The sequence below is a fragment of the Amblyraja radiata genome, chromosome 7 (genome assembly GCF_010909765.2).
Source record: "Amblyraja radiata isolate CabotCenter1 chromosome 7, sAmbRad1.1.pri, whole genome shotgun sequence".
In the NCBI taxonomy this organism is placed as follows: Eukaryota; Metazoa; Chordata; class Chondrichthyes; order Rajiformes; family Rajidae; genus Amblyraja; species Amblyraja radiata.
The window spans coordinates 38,843,637-38,867,071 of NC_045962.1; the positions used below are offsets into that span (position 1 = coordinate 38,843,637).

Here is a 23,435-nt window from a genome sequence, read left to right on the forward strand (position 1 = left end):
TTGTATTCACTGATGGTATGCTGACCTGCGCCATTGTGACCTGACGGGCCCTGTAATACTAACCTCCTCTTCCTCTGGCTCCCGCAGACCCGACCTCCTGAGGTCAGATGGCATTGTGCCGAGTGTGGAGTTGGGCCAATCGCACTCGCCTGTTACCGGCAGCCCCAAGGTGTCCACGCCACCGGGGAAGGCGAGATACCGCAGCAAACAGCGGCACCGTCGCGGCAACAGCAAGGGGAGCCACCAGGAGTTTGCGGGATTCCTGCGGGCCATCGCGGGCCCGAAGCAGTGCTCCCTCCACCACCAGCATCGCCTGGGCGACCCGGCCAACTGTGTGCACAGTCTGAAGTATTTTGGGCCAGCGGCGGCCCTGAGGAGCCCCCACACCGACCGCCTGCAGCTGAAGATATCCGGCTCCAGCCCAGACCTCATCTCCACCACGCTGGCTGTGAGCCACCGCAGGAGCTCGGAGAACGGCGAGCTGCCGGACTGCGGGCACGGAGCCTCCTGTCGGGACTGTCGAGAGCGTAAGGGCAACGCCAGAGATGAAAGACTGTCCAACGGATACAAGGCGGGACCAGCCGCACCAGGCTTCTCCCTGTCTCCAGTGCACAATCCCATGGCTCATTACGAGAACCCTCGGTTTCAGGAGAACATCAGGCCTTCGGAGGAGAAGCAGCCGGAAATGTCCAAGGCAGGGTCTTCCTTGAGCACCCCTCTGCACCTCACCACACCCACACTACCTCGCAAGCTGAGAGTCCTCAGGAAGGAGGTAAGAGAGCAGGTGGTTCCTCAGCACAGCTCATGGCAGATCTTTCAGTCCCCCGGGGCAGTACCAAAGTAACATTAGTGGATAGATAGTCAGGTAGTTCTGCTATAGTGCACATGCCTGTAATGCTAATTGGATATAACGTGATTGATGAATTAGCGAGCGCGTTTGTATTATGAAGGTTTAATTAGTTACAACATGATTTCAATTGTGAGCTGGAGAACTACTTAAGAGTTACCTTGGAAATTGCCAAGCAGAAAAAATCTGTCCTGGAAAAAAAATGTCTCAGGGAATTAAAACTGTTTCCTTGAAACCACCTCCCAGTAATCATCACTTAGAAAACCTAACTGCTGGTCTCATTGCAGGTGGCCATTGAAATTACAAGCATTTGCTTGTATTGTCAGGTTGAGCCATAGTTGTTGGAGACTCAAAATGCCGGAGTAACAGGCAGCATCTCTGGAGAGAAGGAATGGGTGACGTTTCGGGTCGAGACCCTTCTTCGGACTCAAAGAGACTCAACCCGAAATGTTACCCATTCCTTTCTTTCTTTCTTTTAAAATCTTTTCATTAGTTTTTTGCAAAAACAAAAACAAAACAAAACAAAAAAATAATAATGATAAACATAACAATGATATTGATACATAGGGATCAGGATTACATTAATCAGGTATAACCTAAATATGAGTCCAGTGTCAAAATACACATTGAGTATAGACCTCCATAGTCTCTATGTAAATATAGTTAAGTGTTTAAAAGAGAACTTGTGTATATATATATATATATATATATATATATATAAAACAAAAAGATAAAAAGAAAAAAAAAGAGAAAAACAAAACCCCCTAAACTAGGGGAAAAAAAGCAAAATAGAATCTGGGCTGCAAAGAATTTCAACAATTTAAGTCCCTGTTTGTCGTCAAGTCCGTTCCACCGAATAAAGGTAAAATAATTATTATAACAGTTGGAGAGGGGACAATTTATGTTGTGTGAAAATGTTGAATAAAGCTTCCCCAAGTCCTATCAAATTTAACCAAGGGTTCAACAATGTCACTTCTAATTTTTTATAAATTTAAACATGATATTGTTTCAGAGTACCAATGGAGTGTGGTCGGAGGATTAGAGTCGTTACATTAAAATAAAATAGGTCTTCTGGCAATTAATGTAGTAAAAGCAATCAGCCGATGGGCAGAACTGGACAGATGAATAGAATCTAACATTGGTAGCCCAAAAATTGCAGTAATAGGATGAGGTTGTAAATCAATACCTAAAACTACAGAAATAGTATCAAAAATGTATTTCCAATATTTTTCCAAAAGTGGGCAAGACCAAAACGTATGAGTCAGCGAAGCCACTTCAGAATTACATCTGTCACAGGTAGGATTTATATAACCATAAAAACAAGCTATCTTTTCTTTTGACATATGAGCTCTGTTAGCTCTGTGAACCACCTTGAATTGTATCAGAGCGTGTCTTGCACACATTGAGGTAGCATTAACTAATTGAAGAATCCTCTCCCATTTCTCTATAGGTGGAGAAATTTGGAGTTCTCTTTCCCAGTCATTCTTAATTTTATCAAATGTATCTATTTGTAATTTCAAAATCAACTCATAAATAGTCGTTATTAAACCTTTCTGATAAGGGTTCAAATGTAAAAAGATTTCGGTTTGATGTGGTAATCCGTTACCACATCAAACCGAAATCTTTAAAGGGTAGAGCAGCCTTCAAAAAATGTCTAATTTGTAAATATCTAAAGAAATGTGAGTTAGGTAGATTATATTTATTGGAGAGTTGTTCAAAAGACATAAAACAACCATCCAAAAACAAATCACGAAAAGCTGCTAATCCCTTCCTCTTCCATAACAGAAAGGCTTGATCAGTACTAGAAGGTTGGAAGAAAAAATTAGATATGACAGGACTCGATAAGATAAAATCATTCAATCCAAAAAACTTACGAAATTGAAACCATATTCGGAATGTATGTCTTATTATTGGGTTAGTCGTATATTTATTCAATCTCGTAATTGTAAAAGGTAACAAAGCCCCTAGAATAGAAGCCAATGATAGCCCTTGCATAGAATCACGTTCAAGATTTATCCATCCTGGGCATTGGGTATCTTCTAAATCTTTTGTCCAAAACGTTAGATAGCGAGCATTAACTGCCCAATAGTAAAATCTAAGGTTCAGCAGTGCCAAACCACCGTCTTTTTTTGATTTCTGTAATTATTTTTTACTTGGTCTGGGATTTTTATCCTGTGTGCGTTATCCAAAATTGGAAGATTTCCATAGTGCTCGGTGTTGAAAGTCTCCTTTTTCATTTTAGAGGCACATTTTATAACATTATCCCCTTCTTGACCTTCAGGCAAACCAACAATTCGCAGATTCAATCGACGGCTTCTGTTTTCCAGATCCATGTTTTTAGTCTTGTATTGCTCGAGTGTTTTCATTCATTTTCCGTTCCAGTATTTCAATCTTCAAATCTCTTTCCTGGCTCAAGGTTCACAAGTTATCAATTTGTTCCTTCTGTTCACGAGATTCATCTTGTAACAGAATCAGCTTGTCTTGAACTTCCGTCAATTTGCTCGAAATTCCTTTCATCATTTCTTCCAAACTGCAGAATCTTGTTTTAATTTCTCCGTTCATTTTCGATTTTGCTTCTAAGATACCAGAGTCGGAAGCTGCGCCTTCCCCACGCTCCTTCCTTGGAGAAGCTCTTTTTCCTCTTGTCTCCATCCTTTACACGATTGAAGCGTATAAAAGTGTTATCAACACTTTAAGAAAGGTTAGACTATGCCTTGAAATCAAGTAATAACAAGTAACATTGAAAGAGTGGTAAGCAAGAAGTTAAAAGTTAAGGGAGCAAACAAAGTTACAACCTTTACAGCATGCTGTCACCCAGGGCTGAGACTGGTGAAAGCTTGGAAATTGGTATGGATAGGCAGGAGCACAGGAGGGAGTTAGAAAGGACTGTTGAATTGAATTGAAATATGCCAGGAGGTTGCAGACAGCTGAAAGACTATTAGTGTTGGCATAGTAGGGGGTTTTAATTTTCCCAATGTAGACCAGGACAGTCATAGTGCCAAAGGCCTAAACAAGGTGGAATTTTTCAAATGTGTTCAGGAAAGTTTCCTCCGACAATATATAGAGGGCCCTACAAGGGAGAGGGCAAAGCTTGATCCACTCTTAAGAAATTTGGGGGTGGGGAGAGGGGGTGCAAATGACTGAAGTGTCCGTGGGTGAGTCGTTTGAAACCAGCGAACACTGTTCTATTCGCCTTAAAATAGTTATAGATAAAGACAGGGTGGGCCCGTGACTTGGGAGTCATGTAAGTAACCAAAACGGTTGATGAGGGAAAAGGCTCAAATCGTTGTTGATATGGACTTCAGCAAGGCATTTGATAAGGTTGCACATTGTAGGCTGCTCTGAAGTTTAGATTGCATGGGATCAGGGAGAGCTAGCTGACTGGATAGAGAATTGGAAGGGTGATTGTGGAAGATTGTTTTTCGGACTGAAAGTCTGTGACTCAGACATCGGAACAGAGCCCAATGCTGGTTGTGATTTACATCAGTGATTTGGATGAGAATGTCCAAGGAATGATTAGTAAGTTTACAGATGACACCAAGGTGGGTGGTACAGTAGATAGTGTGGATGGTTATCAGAAATTTCAGCACAATCTTTATCTGTTGGACAAGTGGACTGAGGACTGGTTAATAGAGTTTAATGCAGATAAGTGAGAGGCATTGCATTTGGAAAGTCAAAGCAGGACAGGTACTTCACACTGAATTGCAGGGCTCTGGGGAATATTGTATAGAGCGATCTAGGAGTACACGTGCATGGTTCTCTGAAAGTGGCGTCACAGGTAGATGGGGTAGAAAAGATTGCATTTGGTACATTGGCCTTCATCAGTCAGGATTATTGGTATCGAAGTTGAAATGTTATGTCACAGTTGTACAAGCCGTTGGTGAGGTCGTATTTGGAGTATTGTATTCAGTTTTGGAATCGTTCCAAGCATTTTGCCCCCACATGTTGTCAAAGTGTGGTCATTGCTGTAAAGTGGGGGATGTCTCTCAGTGAACACCCAGCAGGGCCGCGCACACAGCACTGTGATGATGGTCATGTAATGTGTAGGTGATGGTAGTTTTGGGATAATTATCACCTTGGGCATGGGAGATAATTACACAACTCCACTTTGAAATGAAGACCTGGGATATGTGATGCCCAAATAGAAGGGCAGAATAAGTTTGATTAAGATTTTCACTAATAAGAACAGCATCCCTCAGTAATACACAATTATCCTAACCAGTACTCTGTGATGTCTGGGATTTGCTCCAAGATCATCCGACGAAGTGACCAGTGGGTGTTGCTGCTGAGCCAAAACTGATACAATTCATTCTACAATAGCAGTGGTGTAGTTTCTCCAGCTCCCTAACCATGAGGGCATCTGATCATCATCTGACCACTGTTCTGCTGTTGGTTACTAATTTAGAACAAAGGACCAGGAGGACCCCATGTAACCTCTTCACTCTGCTCCACTGTTTAGTGAGAAGGTGGCTGATCTGTTCCCCAACCCCATCACGTTTCCTGCTCCTACTTCTTCTTCTTCTTCTTCTTCTTCTTCTTTCTTTATTTATATAGCACATTTTTAGTCAACTTGCATTGACCCCAAAGTGCTTCACATAATTACATCCACACCACACATCCTTCACACTTTTACCAACAACATCTATCAGTCATGGCATATAATGTTCCAACTGAACCCAACCCAGCATCAGGGGTAGAGTGTTTCAGTTACTGCAGCTCTGGATGAAATTAGCTGATCAAATTTAGGCTGAAATCCTATATAGCGTTTGTAGACAAAGAGGGTGGCACTGACTGAGACCGACAGCATGGGTATAGGCCAGTGGTTCCCAACGTGGGGCGTACGCCCCACAGGGGGGCAATTTGATTTTTAAGGGGGGCATCAGGTAAACATATGTAGTTTATGTTTCAGATGTTATTTTGAGTAAATTCCATTTTCTGAGAATTATTTCTTTGTCTGCTCGTGCTAAAATATGGGGGGGGGGGGCATCAGGATTTTAGAGGTGATTAGGTGGGGCATGGCCAAAAAAAGGTTGGGAACCACTGGTATAGGCCCTTTGGCTCACTAAACCCATGATGACCATCAAGCACCCATTTACAATAATCCCATTTCAGCTTTTTGATGTTTGTTAGCAAAGTCATCAGTTACATTCATCAAATCTGCACTTGCTCAAGGCAAAGACAGGAGAAACTTTGACTAGCGACAAGTTGGAAGGTAAATTAGTGATCTCTTGACTATTAGAGTCAAGACAGCAGGAAATATATCCCATGGGGAAAGGGGGAAGCAGTAGCAATGTATTTAATTTGGGCTTTTAAAAAGAGAGAGAAAAAATAGGGAGAAAGTGAGTGCTAGGAAAATGCAACAATAAAACTGGTAGAAAGAGACAGACAGAAGGAGAGAGAGAGAAACAGACAGATGGAAAGAGAGAGGGAGATGAAAAGAGAGATACAGACAGAAACGGAGGGGGAGAGAGATGGAGAGATAGAGAACAGAGATGGAAATAGAGAACCAGATGGAAAGAAAGAGAGGCAGCAGAGAAAGAGAAAAGTGGAAAGAGAGATTGAGGCAGGCAAACCAAAGCGACAGAGAAAGACAGGCAGACACAGAAAGAGAGGCAGAGAGAGAGAGAGAGAGAGAGAGAAAGTGACAGAGAAGAGTGATAAGAGTGTCAGAGGGAGAGAAAAAAGGGGCAGAGTGAAAAAGGAGGAAGAAAGTGCAGAGAAAAGGGGGAAGAGAGGGGCAGGGAGGGACGGCAGGGAAATGGGCTTGGGTAATCCAGCAGGCAGTGTTTGCTAGCTGAGCATAGAAGAAATTATTCCAGTCTTCTACAGGTTGTGCATCCAGCTACACACTTGACAGTGGAGTAGATTAGGATATTTTCAAATTCATGATATGACTTTTTTCAGCCAAGCCCCGTGTTAACTGACCATCGGTCCTTGGATTAGTTAGATGTGCGATTTTGATTTAGAAACCAGCTCTGGTGAGGAGGAGGCACAGTTCTGAAACTAGACATGGTGCAGCAGGTGTTTTTGATGCTGAGGGAGCTCAGACTCACAGTTCAGACTGACTGAAGTTCTGAGAGGAAGAGGGCTCGTGGGAGGTGGGAAGAAGAGAGGTTGGGGGGAGTGAGGTTTGAAGGAGGGAAGGATGTTCTAGGTAGTTTGGCAGTCCTGGAAAGTGTTATCGGGGTAGGATATTACCCTTTACTCTCTGCAATCTTAAGTGAACAGCAGAGGGTGGGTCTAAAATTAAAAATGGAGCCTGTTAAGTTGTCTGGTTGCAAAGGTTGGGAAGTAGAAAAATCAAAGATAATGAGATCCTGCTGAATCTCTCCGCCCTACACACAAGCACATTGCAAACGTCATGGCTGTGGAGGACCATCTTGTACGTCAAATATATCGGAACAAGTGATGAAAGCACAGCAAAGTAGAACAGTGAGGATCTAGGCAGGGAGAAGAGAGTTATAAACACGAGGAATTGGAGCTGGGAAGTTTGAAAAGGATCTTATGGCAGTGCCTCATGAAATGTTATCATGTGACAGATTCCTTGCATTTTCCATGAATCATTCACCAATACAGACTCAGATAGACTGTCAGTCTCCAAATGCGTGTCAAGTTGGGATTGGCTTACGATTCTGTAATGTGCATCATTTGATGAAATGCTACACTGTGCTCATCTCACTGACTGCTGACGAGGTCACTTGTGGAAGGCCGCAGAGCACAAATCCAGCTGTTGACTCAACGTCACCGGCTAATAGTGAGAGGGACACGTCCGTTAACCGTGTCTCTCGAAGTGAACAACATAACAACCTAAACCAGGCAGAGGCCCAGAGCCGCACAGTACTATCCCTGGTGATGGGCTCACTACCATAACAGGACAGCATCAACACCAGTGTGGCCCAAAACTAGAGCAGAACCCCAGCCATCTCGCAAGACGAGCCATGGAGATCATACACTCAGACCACAAGTCCAATGCGCCAGTAGCAACTTCCATTTACCGCACACCTTCAACTTAATGTAGAAAAAAACACCAGAGCAGGATCCTCTCCAAACATTTCAAACAACTTCTGATTATCAAGCCACCCAGTGAGCTACCTTGACAGGATTAAACCCTAAATAAAACTGGTAGGTTTTAAGGGGTATCTTACAAGAGCAAAGCAGAGGCAGTTTAGTGAGGAAATGGAGGAGGTGGGATGGTAGGTAGACAGATAGATGCAGCAAACTTGTAGTGAGCTCAAGTTTAAGTTGGCTGGAACTTGGGAGTCAGCCAAAGAGAGGAGTGGAATAATCAAGGGTAACAAAAGCATGGAGCAGGGAGGAATTTCAGCAGCAGATGAATCAAGGAAGGGCAGAGTCTGTGGATGTTCATGAGGACAGTATGGGCTGTCCCTGTGCCTGATAGCTTGACACGTTCAAAGATAAGACAATTGCAAAGGGTCAGCTCAGCCCCAGAGAGCTGCCAGAGGGAGCAATGATGCCAATGAAAGGGATTGAAAAAGTAGATCCTCGAGGAAAGTTTTGGCCATCTTTTCAGAAACTTGTGACACGATATGTGGTAAATAAATGATGAGGTGTACAGAGATGGAATGGAATGTTATTGGCATACATGTGGAGACTGTTATATTCCGGACGGCAGAATGAATAACAACTTACACGCAGGTTGCCTGGATCACGAGAGAGAGTTTTATAAACCCAACATTCCCTGCTTATATACAACAGAACCTCATTAATATATACATGGATATGTATGAATACATTACACTGCTCTCCTTTTTTTAAGTATTAAATCTAAGTACACAGTTACAATTTTGTTGTTGTGATACTTGATTTAAACCAGTATTCATGAAATCTTAAATGATAAATATAATATATTTATTTTACATATCTACACATTTTCATTTTACCTATACAGTGAGTTACTTAACTTACAAACCTAATCTGACTACTGGTTTATGGATCCTGCCTGATCATCTAACAGTAACAGGTTTAGGTGTTGACTCAACTGTAGGCTTGTTTGGCTCTGCTTTAGTACCCTGACTTTGACCAGAGGAATCTGTTTCTTTGTCTGTACTAACTGAACTTTGTGTTTCAATCGCAGTGGTCTCTTCCAACTCACTTTCAGATTAAAAACTCATGGATTAGAACTTCATGCTCAGTTCTTGGTTCATCTTTGGCTGGAATCATTTGATCAACATGAACACTTGATCCTATCTCCAACTTCAACTAAGTATCTTTTTGTTCCACATACTTCCACTATTTTTCCAACATCCTATTTGTCTCAACTGGACTTGTTGGGAGGACTGAGAACACGAACCTGCTCATCTGGCTTGAAGTACCTCTCCCTTTTGTGGGAGTACTTCTTTTCATCAACAATTCTGCTTTTCAGGATGGGTCGGTGCAGTGGGGACTGGAGTCCTCTCAGACAAGGAGGGTTGCATTTTAAGATCAACATGGCAATGTCTACTCTCCTGCCTTCTTCAGTCTTATTACTTACCTCCTCAAAGAACTAGAGGCCAGGTTTCTCCTAAAGAAAGCCATGCTGACTATTCTTGATCATGCCCGGACTCCATAGGATTTGCTCCAACAATTTCCCTCACACTGACAAAAGGCTGACTGGTCTGTGGTTATCTGGCTTATCTCTTAAATAAAGGAACATGAACTATCCTCCAGTCTTCTGGCATCTCACCTGTGGTTAACATAGTTACAAACATATTATCGGGGCCCCAGTAATCTCCTCCCTTGCTTCCCATGGCAACCTGGAATAGATCTCATCCAGTCCTCAACATTTATCCATCCATGCCCATATCCCCTGGCTCCACACATAGATAACCCCTTTGGTCTCGAATGGGAATCACATTTTCCCTGGTTACCCTCTTGCTTCGGAAATAGCTGTAGAAGGATATTTACACATTTTGAGCATTTATGGCCAAGAAATTTCGATGAGTTGTTAAGTCATGGAGGTTTGAGTACATCCATGTATCTCTCCTCTGTCATCCTTGGATTCTTTTGCCGTGACAGAGTTCAGAGTAGAGTGACCATTTCAGGAGTCTGATGTTGAGCGTATGAATGATGGAGTCTGTCCATCATTTAGTGTGAATAAGCCTTGGGATTGGAGATATTGGCTCACTCTTGTTGGTTATCTTATACTTCGCTCCATAGATGCTGCCTCACCCGCTGAGTTTCTCCAGCACTTTTGTCTACCTCCTATCTTATCCCAACGATGGAGTTTTTTTTTACTATAAAAAGCCTCCCATGTTTAAATTTCTTAGGGTTACGGAATCAAGGGATATGGGGAGAAAGCAGAAACGGGGTACTGATTTTGGATGATCAGCCATGATCATATTGAATGGCAATGCTGGCTCGAAGGGCCGAATGGCCTACTCCTGCACCTATTTGCTATGTGTTTATACCTTTTAAATGTTTTGACATGCGTTTCAGGATTCCAGCATCTGTCTTTTCCAATATCCCTTTCCCTGTATTTCTCTTGGGCTTTTCCTCTCTTTCCCCAACTCCTATCTCCTCCATCTGCCAGTCCATCTGAGTGTAGATATGAAGTTCTTCTTGGCTGTCTACCTGTATGTGTGGACTTTCCATTAAAAGTCATCCATGATCATTATCTCACAATCCTTCAGGTGTTTTTGCCACTCATTTCTCATCAAGTCATGGGTTCATACAACATAGAAACAGGCTCCTCCGCCCACCATGTCCATTCCAACCATAGCCTTCCTAACCGTTATTCGAGTTCTGGCCCATATACTTTGTAAACCTGCCTCCGTCGCATTCTCAGATTACGACTACAGTACTTACTGGGTTGAGAAAAAAATCATCGGATGCCCTCTTTTCCGCCTGCTGCTCACATTAAATCTACGCCCTTTGATGAGTTCAATTAATCTGATTATTGTCTGTCCTCATTCATTTCATTATACGTTCACTTGAGCAGCGTGTGTCACTGCTCCAGGGACCCGGGTTTGATTCTAACCTCCGGTACTATTTTATGGAGATTCCCCCAAGTGCTCCCTTTCGCTCCCCGCACGCTGCTTTGTTGTATGAATGCTCCCCGCAACACCTGAGCTCATGACTCGATGAGAAATGAATGGCAAAAACACCTGAAGGACTGTCACCTTCCCCAGATGTGTCGGTGAGTGGTGCGCTGCCATACGCGAAGCTTCGCTATTTGTAAAGGTTTCTTGTCTAATGTACTTTTTTAAACTCACTAAATCCGAGTTTTGGGATTTTTCAATATATAGGCTGACGGTTAGTACATTTCTCACCTCTGTTTATTCATTGCTCGGCAGACTGTATTTTGCGGATCTCGCCTCACACCTGTATCATTGGCCACATTATCATATCCTGCACTGTTTTATCCGTGACTGCGGATGGTAGCGAACGACCCCAAAGGATATTCCCCTTCGTGTTGGCAAAGTTTTGCAATTGCTTTATTTTTCACATTAAGGCGATATATTTTTAATAGTTGGTGTGGATCATTTCATTTTCAAATAATCTTATTCTAACAAGAGGTGGACACAAAAAGCTGGAGTAACTCAGCGGGTCAGACGGCATCTCCGGAGAAAAAGGAATAGGCGACGCTTCGGGTCTAGACTCTTTTTTTCAGCGATGCTGCATGACCTGCTGAGCTACTCCAGTTTTTTGTGCCTGTCTTCGGTGTAAACCACCATCTACAGTTCCTTCCTACACTTATTCAAACAGGAATGCAATCACTACCCCCACCCCCTCTCCCCGCCCCACATAATGCATCAAACCTCTGAAGCAGTAATGTGAAAGGCACATAAACAAGGGAAGTGACCTGCCCTTGGAAATCTGGAAATATTGGTTGTTGGTTGCTCTATACCAAAGACCAAGGTGAGATTCCCACAGGTGTCTCCAGCATCAGGGGATCATTCCTGACAGGCTGTCTTGGCGAACCTTTTTTTACTCATCTTTTTTTTTTTCTCTGTCCAGCTGCCGAGTTAAGAGTACCCACGAGTTAATACGGTAAACTCACGAGTCACTACGGTAAGCTCACGGGCTACTATGGTATTACAACAAGTTTAAAAGTATCAAAATTTGATAGAGTATATTTGACTCGTGGCAGTCTTTCAACATGTTGAAAATTTTTCACGCGTTAACACGTTTCTCGAGTAGCTGCCGTTAGCGTTACGAGTCGCTAAGTTACGTCCACGAGCTCCGACGTTCCCGCTACGTTCATTCTACGTGATTACCACGAGTTTGATTTGTTTTTAACTCGGGATAACTCGTGGGTGGACTCGCACCGTGGGACAGGGGTTTTAGTGTATGTGGTGTGGGGGACACAGTGTGACATTGTTTTCTGTTGGTCACAGAACGGAGACGACTCCTCGGAAGAAGAGGAGGGAGAAGTGGACAGTGAGGTGGAGTTTCCCCGCAGACAGAGGTAAGACGTGAAATCCAGCCATCCTGCACGGGTCAGAGCCTCCTACTTTCCTGGTATTCACACTGGGAGTCGGATGTATTTGACCGCAAACAATAACTTTTCTTTTCATGGACATGACCATTGCAGGATCCATTACACAACCCACAGGTGGTGATGGTGAACATCCTCGTTGAATCACTGCTGTCGCTCTGGTGGAGCTCTCCCATTGCACTGCCAGAGAGGGAGTTCCAGACCCATCAATGAAGAAAAATCAGGGGGATGTTTCCAAATTACGATGGTGAATGTTTTGGAGAGGAGCTTGGAGCTAATACTGAGTCCCTGTACCTGCTGCCCCAGCATTTCCAGATGCAGACACAGAGTTAGGGGGGGCTTTGGTGAAGATGTTGTGGGGGTCTGTAGATAGATGGCTCAGGATGCGCCATTAATGGAAATAATGCATTTAAAATGGCACGGAGATGTGGTGAGATGCGTTATCATGATCGTGCAATTAGCCTTCATTTCTGGGCTAATTGGGATGTTACTCCTGATATTCCTCTGGTGACTCCAGAAGGAAGTCTGTGGAGATCAGTCTATGTTGCCTCCAGATTGGAAGATCCGACCACGCCCACTCGGTGAGGTAACTGGTGAGGTAATTGGGACGACAGATGGCACAATGGGCTAAGTGTTCGGCTGGCAACCGGAAGGTAGCCGGTTCGAATCCCGCTTGGAGTGCATACTGTCGTTGTGTCCTTGGGCAAGACACTTCACCCACCTTTGCCTGTGTGTGAATGTGTGTGAATGTGTGTGAGTGACTGGCGGTGGTCGGAGGGGCCGTAGGCGCAGATTGGCAGCCACGCTTCCGTCAGTCTGCCCCAGGGCAGCTGTGGCTACAGAAGTAGCTTACCACCACCGAGTGTGACTGAGGAGTGAATGAATAATGCGATGTAAAGCGCCTTGAGTATTAGAAAGGCGCTATATAAATCCCATCCATTATTATTATTAGTGCCTCTGAAACTTTACAAGCAGTGGTCAGGACAAAAAATGTCAGGAAAAGTTTCACAAATGCTTTTTTTGTTCTTCACATCTCAGAATCTCACAGCCAATGTTGCCACCCAATTGGCTCAAATATGATGTTATATCAGAGCACAGGAAAGAGAGAAAGAATGACAGTAATTCTAGTTTGCCACCGATCAGAGTGGGCTATGGTCAATGACAAGCAAGAAGCTCCCCCTTTCCTTCCTGCAGCAGCTTCCTGCCTTTTCTACAGTCCAGGCTCCTCTTATCGAAAATATTGCGTCATTATCTCATTTTCAAAATATCTTACTATTGCAAAAGAGCATTGAAGTCATCTTTATCCTCTAAACATGCAAACATAAAAAACACACGCAGGAATAGGCCATTCAGCCCCTCGTGGGTGCTCTGCTGTTCAACAGCAACAGGGCAGTTACTTTACCTCAGCACCAGATCTCTGCATTAACCCCTTATCTCCTGAGATCCTTATTATGTAGAAATTTATTCATCTCCATCTTAATATTCTCAGTTGCAGCTGAATTGAGTAGAGAATTCGAAAGGTTCACCATCTTCTGAATGAAGATTTTTTTTTCCATCTGTCTGAATGATAGATCCTTTATTTTGGCACCACGATCCCCCAGTTTCAGGCGTACCACAATAAGGTGAAATATGCTCCCTAAATCTTTCCTTGTACATTTTGTTGTTCTCCTGAACTCTAGTGAGAAAAGACCCAGTCTGCTTATTGTCTTCTCTCCTCTCCTGAAACCTCATTTTTAGTTTCTTATTGGAGTTTTCCTGGAATACTCACATTTTCTGTTTTGACAGTCATGATTTCATTTTCTTGTTTTTGGCCTGTTCTACAGTCCAGGCTCCTCTTGTCAGACAGGTTTCTGGTTTCTACTTGCCCTTGACCCTTCCATGAAAGACTGGCAGATAGATCTCATTCACTGTACGGATAGCAGAGACCCTGAAGAAAGGACTGTAAGGACCCTTATGGGCCCTGCTGCTCAAATGATGAGAGTTCTGTAGTTAGCACAATAGGATCATCCACTGCTCTTTGCCAAGCAGGTTGACCAGCTACAGGCCATCTGGGTGGCTTACCAGAAATGTGGGCTTCACACAGACGCTCCATATTAAATTCCTCTAGGGTCCAATCTAGCACAATGTGTAGGGTCTCAGTGCGACCTCTCGGACACCATCCATTGTCCCCTTGATGAGATCTCCATACTGCTCCATGGTGCAATGTCTTTCTTCAGGGTAGATGACAACGGTTATATTCAGATGCTGTGCTCTCAAACTCAATCTGTTGGTAACCATTATATTGGAGGCTAATCAACAGTACTGCGAGTCATGCAAAGCTCCATCCTCATCCTCCATGTGTGTACTTTCCAGCAGCCAACACGGTTTCACTGACAAGGACATTGCTACTACTTCAGCATTGAAACCAAGCAGTGAAATCAATCCTCAAGCTGGGGCAGCATAGTGGTGCAGTGGCTAGAGCTGCTGCCTCACAGCTCCAGCCACCTGGTTCAATTCTAACCTCGGGTGTGGTCTGTTTGCACATTCTCCCTGTTTGTACATTCTTCCTGCAGCCAAGTGGATGTCTCCGAGTGTTCCGGTTTCCTCCCACATCTCAAAAACATGCAGGTCAATAGGTTAATTGAACTGTAAATCACCCCTCGTATATGAGGTGTGGTTGAAGCTGAGATGAACTGATTGATATAGATTTGGTGGGGCGAAGGACCTGTTCTTGTGCTGTATGACTGACTCTATGAACTCTAGAACCAATATCCAGAGCTGAGCAGAGTAAAAGGGAATGCAACAAAAGGCTTATGAAAAGCCTTATGCTGGAATATCAAAATGAACAGTTAAAATGTTTTATAGATATATAAAAAGACAGCGACTACTACACTAGGGTAATGTTAACTGATTAAAAGTGATGTAGGTGAGACTGTATTGAATAATAAGGAAATCACACCTTTGTTAAATGATCGCTTTGCATCTATTTTCATTGTAGCGGATAAAATAAGGAAAGGAATTGATGGATCTAATATATTCCAAATATGCAATATGACCTTGGTCAGGAACACATGTGCCCTGATAGGTTCATCTCAGGACATTAAAAATAATTAGTACTGAAGATGTAGATGTTATAAATCATAATTTATTCATTTAACAATTGAGGTGGAAAGTAAATTGTAAATTGCAAACAGCGTGAATCTATAAAGTCCTAGAGGTTTGTCTGCTTAAGTACCTTTATTTTCTCCTGCAACTTTTCCAATGAGTCACCCCGTTATTTAAGAAGAGAGCAAAGAATATGCCCAGGAAATACTGACCTGGCAGTTTATGACCAACATCAGGGGAGTTATTGGAGCTGGACAAACTAATCAGGAAGGCCGGCTCAGTGGTCGGGGCTGAGCAACGAACGGTCCAGCAGGTGGCAGAGGCCAGAACTCTAAATAAACTAGGTTCTATAATGACAAACCCCACTCACCCACTCCATGCCCTGAAGGTGATCAAGAGCAGCATCTTCAGTCAGAGGCTGATTGCACCAATGTGCAAAACGGAGAGATACAGGAAGTCCTGTTTACCAGCTGCTATAAGACTTTATAATGCGCATAAATAATTGCACTTTTTTTAAATTATTTGTATTTTAACTTGTATTTTAACGTATTTTAACTTGTTAAGTATGGAAGCAATTTAAGGAAATGTGTGGTGTTATGTTTGTCTTGAAGCTGTCGTGGCACTGTAATTTCCTGAAAAGGATTATTAAAGGTATAATCTAATCAACAGGGACAATGAGAATTAATTGATTACAGGATCATGTTGATGTTTGTAGGCTAGGTCATAAGTGGATCATTGAGTATTGTGAAGTGGTCTCTCTGGTCCCTAAAATGGTGGCCATCATAGTAGGCATTTGATAAAGTCCTGCAGAGATTGCATGGAAACCGAGGTCCCCTTGTAACATGGATTGATTGGGACAAGGGACATAGTAGAGTACACATTGGCAGGATTGTTCACTGTTGATCTGCATTGGATCTCAGCTAGCACTGTTTTAAAGTCACAAGTCATTCTAAATTATTTTACTTAGATGAGAGCAAGAACTTATCAAACAAAATAAACAAGTGAATGTATATAACATGAGGGTGGTCATTATGGCAATTTTTTGTGAAAAGATAAATAGGAATTTTGGAAAATTATTTTAATGTTGAGACTGGACTGTGGAAAGGGCATATATTAAGGTCATAAGGAATATTGTCACCTTGTCATGGTGGAGAAGCTTGTGTGGACCTGAGATCCCGAGAGCGATGCCGTCTGGAGCTATGCTCCTGGTAGGGCCACCCATGTCGGTAAGGTCGAGGGGGAGGTCTCTGACAAAGAGCAATCCAACCAAGACCTCAACGGTGGAACAGGTGGAGGATGATGGCTGATCTTAGTGGAGCATCACAACGGCTGGGAAGGCAGATGAAGGCTGCAGCAGAAAAGAGTCTCCCGTCGACTTGGACTCCATGCCACTGGATCATGACCCAGATCTATCAAGGACCGTGGGGTGGCTGTCTGTGCACCAGTCTCCCCACATTAAACAAAGTCACGCACAGGCGTCCTCCATATAGGGGATAACACCCTGGGGACACCCATGGTCAGCCATGGCTGAGGGCTGCCTAAGAAGAAGGAGTTGGAGGTCATTCGGCCCATCAAGTCTACTCTGCCATTCAATCATGGCTGATCTATCTCTCCCTCCCAACCCCATTCTCCTCCTGCCTTCTCCCCATAACCTCTGACACGTACTAATATTGAGGCAACAAGCACATAACGGACTGAAACCTGGTGGGTGGTTACAAAATTGAAAGGAGAACAAAATGGACGTTATCTCAAGAGGCTGGGACACAAAGCAAAGGAATTTTAGTCATCTGTCCAATTAATGATATACAGGAAAAGCAAGATCAGGACAATTTGCCCTCTGCTAAACTTTGACACAATGTGATTCAAGGGATCCTGATACCAAATATTAGCAGGTAATATTAGCAAATACAACAGGTAATAGGGAACCATTGAGTGCTGTGCCACGTGTGCGCACATATCCCAGTGTCAGTGCCTATTAATCTGCTACTGTGTGGCCTGTGTAATTGCACAGCTGGTGAAACTGACCTGCTCACTCCTCTGTGATCTTGCAGGATCCGCAAGGAGCAAGAAGAAACTGGAATGAGTTGATAACAGATTGTCTGTGTGATTTCACTGTAGCCCAAGACTTGGCCTGCAGTCTGAATAACAGCCATAAGCCAGTGTTGAAAGGCTGGTGTTGCCACAGTGTGCAGGATCTCTGATGGTCTGACTTCATGCCGTGCTTGGTTTCTGAGGCTGTGTGCTCTGTGTTTTGTGTAGGCCTCACCGTTGCATGAGCAGCTGCCAGTCGTATTCCACCTTCAGCTCGGAGAACTTCTCGGTATCGGATGGAGAGGAGGGCAACACTAGTGACCACTCACACAGCGGCACCCCTGACGGGCTCAGCAATAACAACGAGGAGCACATGGATGACAAGCTGGAGGACATGCTGTCGCACACTCCAGAAATCCCTATCGAGATATCCACGCAGTCCGATGGACTGTCTGACAAGGAGTCAGCGGTGCGCAGGGTGAAGACTCAGATATCACTGGGGAAATTGTGTGCAGAAGAGCATTGCCACGAGGTGAGTTTCCCACAGCGACCCATTGTTGCAACACTCAGCTCCAGGGGGCTTCACTGGCAAATCCACCTAGGTGACCTGATAGCATGACAAGGCTAAAACCTTGCCTTTATTATTACAGAGAGCGAGTACACAGCACAGTCACCGTTTAGGTTCAGGCTTAGGTTTATCATTATCATGTGCACTGAGGTACATTGAAAAGCTTTGTTTTGTATGCTATCCAGCGAGATCAGATAATACTATACATAAATGCAATCGTAAAACTCAAGTACACTAGGAAGAACAAAGAGGAAGATATAGAGTGCAGAATATAGCTCTCAGCATCGTAGCACATCTATAGACAAAATCCAATGTCCGCAATGGGGAAGAGCTGAATCAGACTTTTCCTCAGCTGATGGAAGGACCGTTCAGAAGCCTGATAACAGAAGGGAAGAAGTTGTTCCTGACTCTGCACTTTCAAGCTTCTGTGCCTTCTGCCTGACTGGAGTAGGGTGAAGGAGAATTAATTGAGGTGGGGCAAATCTTTGATTAAGTACGGCTGCTTTTCTGAAGTAGCATGAAGGGTAGATGGAGTCAATGATGGGTGGCTGGTCTGTGTGATAGATTCATTTTGGAGGTTGGATTCATTTTGGAGGTGATTCATTTGAACGCTCCTAGAAATAAGGGACGTCAACTATCTGGAAAGGTTGGAGAAAATGGGATTATTTCCTGACCGTTCAGGAGGTTAAGGGGAGATCTTACAAAAGGCCAGAGGTCAGTATCCAGAGGAGGAGGTAGCTAGCACTAATTGGTAAAATACCATATTGTCAACCTCTGGAAAGTATGCCAACTCTATCACTTGCGCCATTCCCGGCTGACAGTGAACCCACTCTGATGGGTTTGCTGGGCAGTGGATGGCTCTCTAGACAGTGCAACGAATGGGAAGGTTGGCATCAGCGAGGGTTTCTCGTTCATGAATGCTGAACCCCAGGGCAACTCCCCAGTGGAGGATTTAGACAGAGCTGGCAACATGGTGGTTCAGCAAGGGTGAAGGATGGTCCAGGAACTCTTGTGGGCAGGGCATTAGGACTGTAGCTGCCACCGTGTTTCAGGCATAGGTTGTACACAGACCATGATGTCTACGTTGAATTTGCCAGAACTACAAAACAATACCAAATCTGTCCAGAGGGACCTATTAAATGTGACATTCATGCACAGAGGAATATTGTAGTCCAGTTGCATAAGTCCCTGGAAATGGTAAGACAAATAGATAGAATGGTAAATAAGGCATTTGGTGTGCTTGCCTTCATTGGTTAGGGCATTGAGTATAAGAGTCAGGAAGTCATGATGCAGCTTCAAAGGACTTTGGTTAAGCTGCATTTGGAGTATCACATTCGGTTCACGTCGCCTCATACAAAAAGGATGTGGAGGCTTTAGTAAGATGCAGAGGAGGTTTACCGGAATGATGCCTTTATTAGAGGGTATTAGCTGTAAGGAGAGGTTGGGCAGACTTGGATTGTTTTCTCTGGAACAATGGGGAGATTATGAGCAGCATAGATGGCTAGACAGTCTGAACCTTTATCTCAATATGGAAAAATCAAATGCTAGAGTGCATAGCTTTAAGGTGAGAGAAAATGGATGGGACACATTTGTAGCGGATGCCTGGAATGTCCTGCCAGGAGTGGTGGTGGAGCCAGATATGTTTATAGCATTGGAGAGACTTTAGGATCAGCATATAGATATGTAGGGACTGGAGGGTTTGGATTATGTGCAGGTGGATAAGAGTTGGTTTTGGCATCATGTTTGGAACAGACATTGGGGGCTGAAGGGCCTGTTGTTGTGCTGTACTGTTCTCCGTGAAGATTCCTAACAGCAGCATACTTGGATATTGTTAGTAGGAGAGGTGGGGAGTGGTAATGAGCAAATAGTGTTTATAAGGGACTAAGGACTCTGTGAAGCGGGGATGCGGAGGTGGAACTCATTGCATTTTTGCGGTGCTGACGTTTGATGTTTGTGTCCACCTTAGAACGCTGCACACTTTGGAGAATCGGACTGTGACTCTTCGGAGGCCGAGTGCTCCGACTCCACCGTGCGCCGAGGGAAAGCCTGCAACTCATCCACCTGGTGAGGACCGCCACAGGCAGGGCCTGCTGCCTGGGGAGTGCGGAAAGGCAAAATAAAACGTAAAGTCGAGCAAAACTTCCCATGGGAACAAACTGCAATAACTCAAAGACTTGGAGACTCTTCGATGTTCTGCAGCAAGTTGTGATGAAGTGATTGTAGAGTTCACCACCATTTCAATCAAGTATGGCAGGGATCCACTTTGTTGAATAATGTAGCTAGTGTAACATTAACAATTTATTTTTGTTTGACTCTTCATACTGTATAAATATCAAGTACTTAAGAAACAAGGGGGTGCAAGGAAGATGGACAAGGCATCGCTAGTCTTAATCGTTTTATTGCATGGAGCCTAAGGCTCAGGGCAAAGATGAAGGACCAACATTAACCTGCACCACTGCTTCAGCTGGAGACTAACTGATGTAACAGGGTAAAGACAGACCAAACTGGGTCATGGCTCACACAAGGATCCTGTGGTCCTGGTGCTCAAGGAGGCAGACAGAACATTGAAGTTTCACACTTCAGCTTAATGAATGCCAGCCAACTCAAACCAATGGCAGATGTACACTGAGATTGGATGGAGTAGAACACCAAAGTGCACTGTGGGTTCTAGGGGACACAATCCTAAACAGCAGCATTCCTGGATATTGTTATTAGGAGAGGTGGGGAGTGGTAATGAGCAAACAGTGTTTATGAGGGACTAATGATCCAGCAACTGTGTGGGCCAGTAGGCAGACTATTGATCTGACCATGGGTTCTCACTGTGAGGCATGGCATTGCCAAACTGCTGATACCTCCACACAGGAGGATTTTAATTGACATTCACAACAAAAGCAAGACAGGACGATTTGAAAATAGGAGACTCTTCCCTCCTTTAACCAGAGCTCTATCTCATCTATCTCCCCCCCAAGAGAAAGTTCCAAATGTTTTATCATCCCCCGTGATTCTGGGGTATGTGCTCCTGATTTCCATCATGCTTTTAGTGGGGAAAAAGCATTTCTACCTTTTAAAAATTTTAAAAGAAATACATCAAAAGCTGGAAATGCTCTGCATTCCATGCTGGGTCCATGAGGAAGCAAAGTCATTTGGTTGCTTTTTCAACAGGACTGAGGAGAAGCGTGACACTGAGATATTGTCCCATTGAAACCTGGACTTACAGTGCCCTCCATAATGTGTGGGAAAAGCACCCATCATATATTTATTTGTCTCTGTACTCCACAATTTGAGATTTGGAATAGAAAAAATCACATGTGGTTAAAGTACATATTGTCAGGTTTTAATAAAGGCCATTTTTATACATTTTGGTTTCACCATGTAGAAATTACAGCAGTGTTTATACATAGTCCCCCCATTTCAGGGCACCATGATGTTTGGGACACAGCAATGTAATGTAAATGAAAGTAGTCATGTTTAGTATTGTGTTGCATATCCTTTGCATGCAATGACTGCTTGAAGAATAAGATTCATGGACATCACTAGTTGCTGGGTGTCTTCTCTGGTGATGCGCTGCCAGGCCTGTATTGTAGCCATCTTTAGCTTATGCTTGTTTTGGGGGCTAGTCCCCTTCAGTTTTCTCGTCAGCATATAAACAGCATGCTCAATTAGGTTCAGATCGGGTGATTGACTTGGCCACTCAAGAATTTACCATTTTTTAGCTTTGAAAAACTCTTTTGTTGCTTTAGCAGTATGTTTGGGGTCATTGTCTTGCTGTAGAATGAACCAGCCAATGAGGTTTGAGGCATTTGTTTGAACTTGAGCAGATAGGATGTGTCTATACACTTCAGAGTTCATTATGCTGCTACCATCAGAAGTTGTATCATCAATGAAGATAAGTGAGCCAGTACCTTCAGCAGCCATACATGCCCAGGCCATAACACTCCTACCACCGTGTTTCACAGATGAGGTGATATGCTTTGGATCTTGGGCAGTTCCTTCTCTCCACCATACTTTGTTCTTGCCATCACTCTGATATTAGTTAATCTTCATCTTATCTGTCCACAAGACCTTTTTCCAGAACTGTGGTTGCTCTTTTAAGTACTTCTTAGCTAACTGTAACCTGGCCTTCTTATTTTTGTGGCTAACCAGTGGTTTGCATCTTGCTGTGTAGCCTCTGTATTTCTGTTCATGAAGTCTTCTGCGGACAGTGGTCATTGACAAATCCACACCTGAAGAGTGTTTCTGATCTATCGGAGAGGTGTTTGGGGATTTTTCTTTATTATAGAGAGAATTCTTCTGTCATCAGCTGTGGAGGTCTTCCTTGGCCTGTCAGTTTCTTTGCATTTAGTAAGCTCACCAGTGCTCTCTTTCTTCTTAATGATGTTCCAAACAGTTGATTTTGGAAAGCCAAAGGTTTGGCTGATGTCTCTAACAGTTGTATTATTGTTTCTCAGTCTCATAATGGCTTCTTTGACTTTCATTGGCACAACTTTGGTCCTCATGTTGATAAACAGCAATAAACATTTCCAAAGGTGATGGAAAGACTGGAGGAAAGACTAGGTGCTGAGAGCTGTCTTATACCTGCATTAAGGATGCAATTAAACACACCTGAGCAATTACAAACGCCTGTGAAGCCCAAACATTATGGTGCCCTGAAATGGAGGCGACTATGTATAAACACTGCTGTAATTTCTACATGGTGAAACCAGAATGCATGAAAATACTCTTTAATAAAATCTGACAATGCGTACTTTAACCACATGTTTTTTTCTGTTACAAATCTCATTGTGGAGTACAGAGGCAAATAAAAAATGTCCCAAACATTATGGAGGGCACTGTAATCCATCTGAATATTTTTGCTTGAATGACAGCAAACCTTTGTGGCCAACCAGAATTGGGACAGGACATTCCAGTATATTAGGCTCACCCCATATCTCTCGGTGACCTGCATTCAAATTCAGCTCACAACAATGGGTGCAAAGTCTGCTCCAGCGAGCATGAATGTTTGTCAGATCTTGGCCTCTTTCTTACAGGGCATGTAGTTTTCCTCAGAAGACCAGCAGTGAGTGTCCTCTGACAGAATAGAAGGTGGTCGGCATGGGGAAAATAGTGCTACGTCACACCCCCTGGAGGAAAGTACTGAATCTGTGATGGGCCTAGATCAGGTGGTGGGTTAGTTGTAGAGGGAGCTTTACTAGGTGTCAAACCCATGTTGACGCTATCCTTGGGATACCGGGGAAATGTAGGAGCTTCACTCATTGTCTAACCCTTGCCCTGGGAGTGTCTGCTGGGACACTGCTGCGGGAGTGTTATTCCATGTCCAGACCTTGCTGTTAATTATGCTGAGAAATATTTCCCCAGATGCTGTCCCCTCCCTCATCTTCCAGTCCTCCTCAAACTGTAAAAAATGATGTTCTAGGTGAGGACACTGGAGTGAACAGAACTGTTATTCCCCCCCTCTCTCTCTACCTTCC

At 43.7% G+C, this 23,435-nt stretch overlaps 1 protein-coding gene across 7 annotated transcripts in view; it reads left to right on the forward strand.

Annotated features, from left to right (window-relative positions):
* The window catches only part of LOC116975312 (mitogen-activated protein kinase kinase kinase 13-like), a 154,137-nt gene extending 132,850 nt beyond the window's left edge, over positions 1-21,287 (forward strand). For all 7 annotated transcript variants that reach the window (XM_033024255.1, XM_033024258.1, XM_033024257.1 and 4 more), the window contains 4 exons: positions 88-772; positions 12,184-12,254; positions 17,628-17,931; positions 19,934-21,287. In XM_033024255.1, the coding sequence (XP_032880146.1) occupies positions 88-772; positions 12,184-12,254; positions 17,628-17,931; positions 19,934-20,035 (1,162 nt within the window). In that variant the 3' untranslated portion in view covers positions 20,036-21,287. The remainder of the gene's footprint in view (positions 1-87; positions 773-12,183; positions 12,255-17,627; positions 17,932-19,933) is intronic.
* Positions 21,288-23,435: the final 2,148 nt, after the last annotated feature.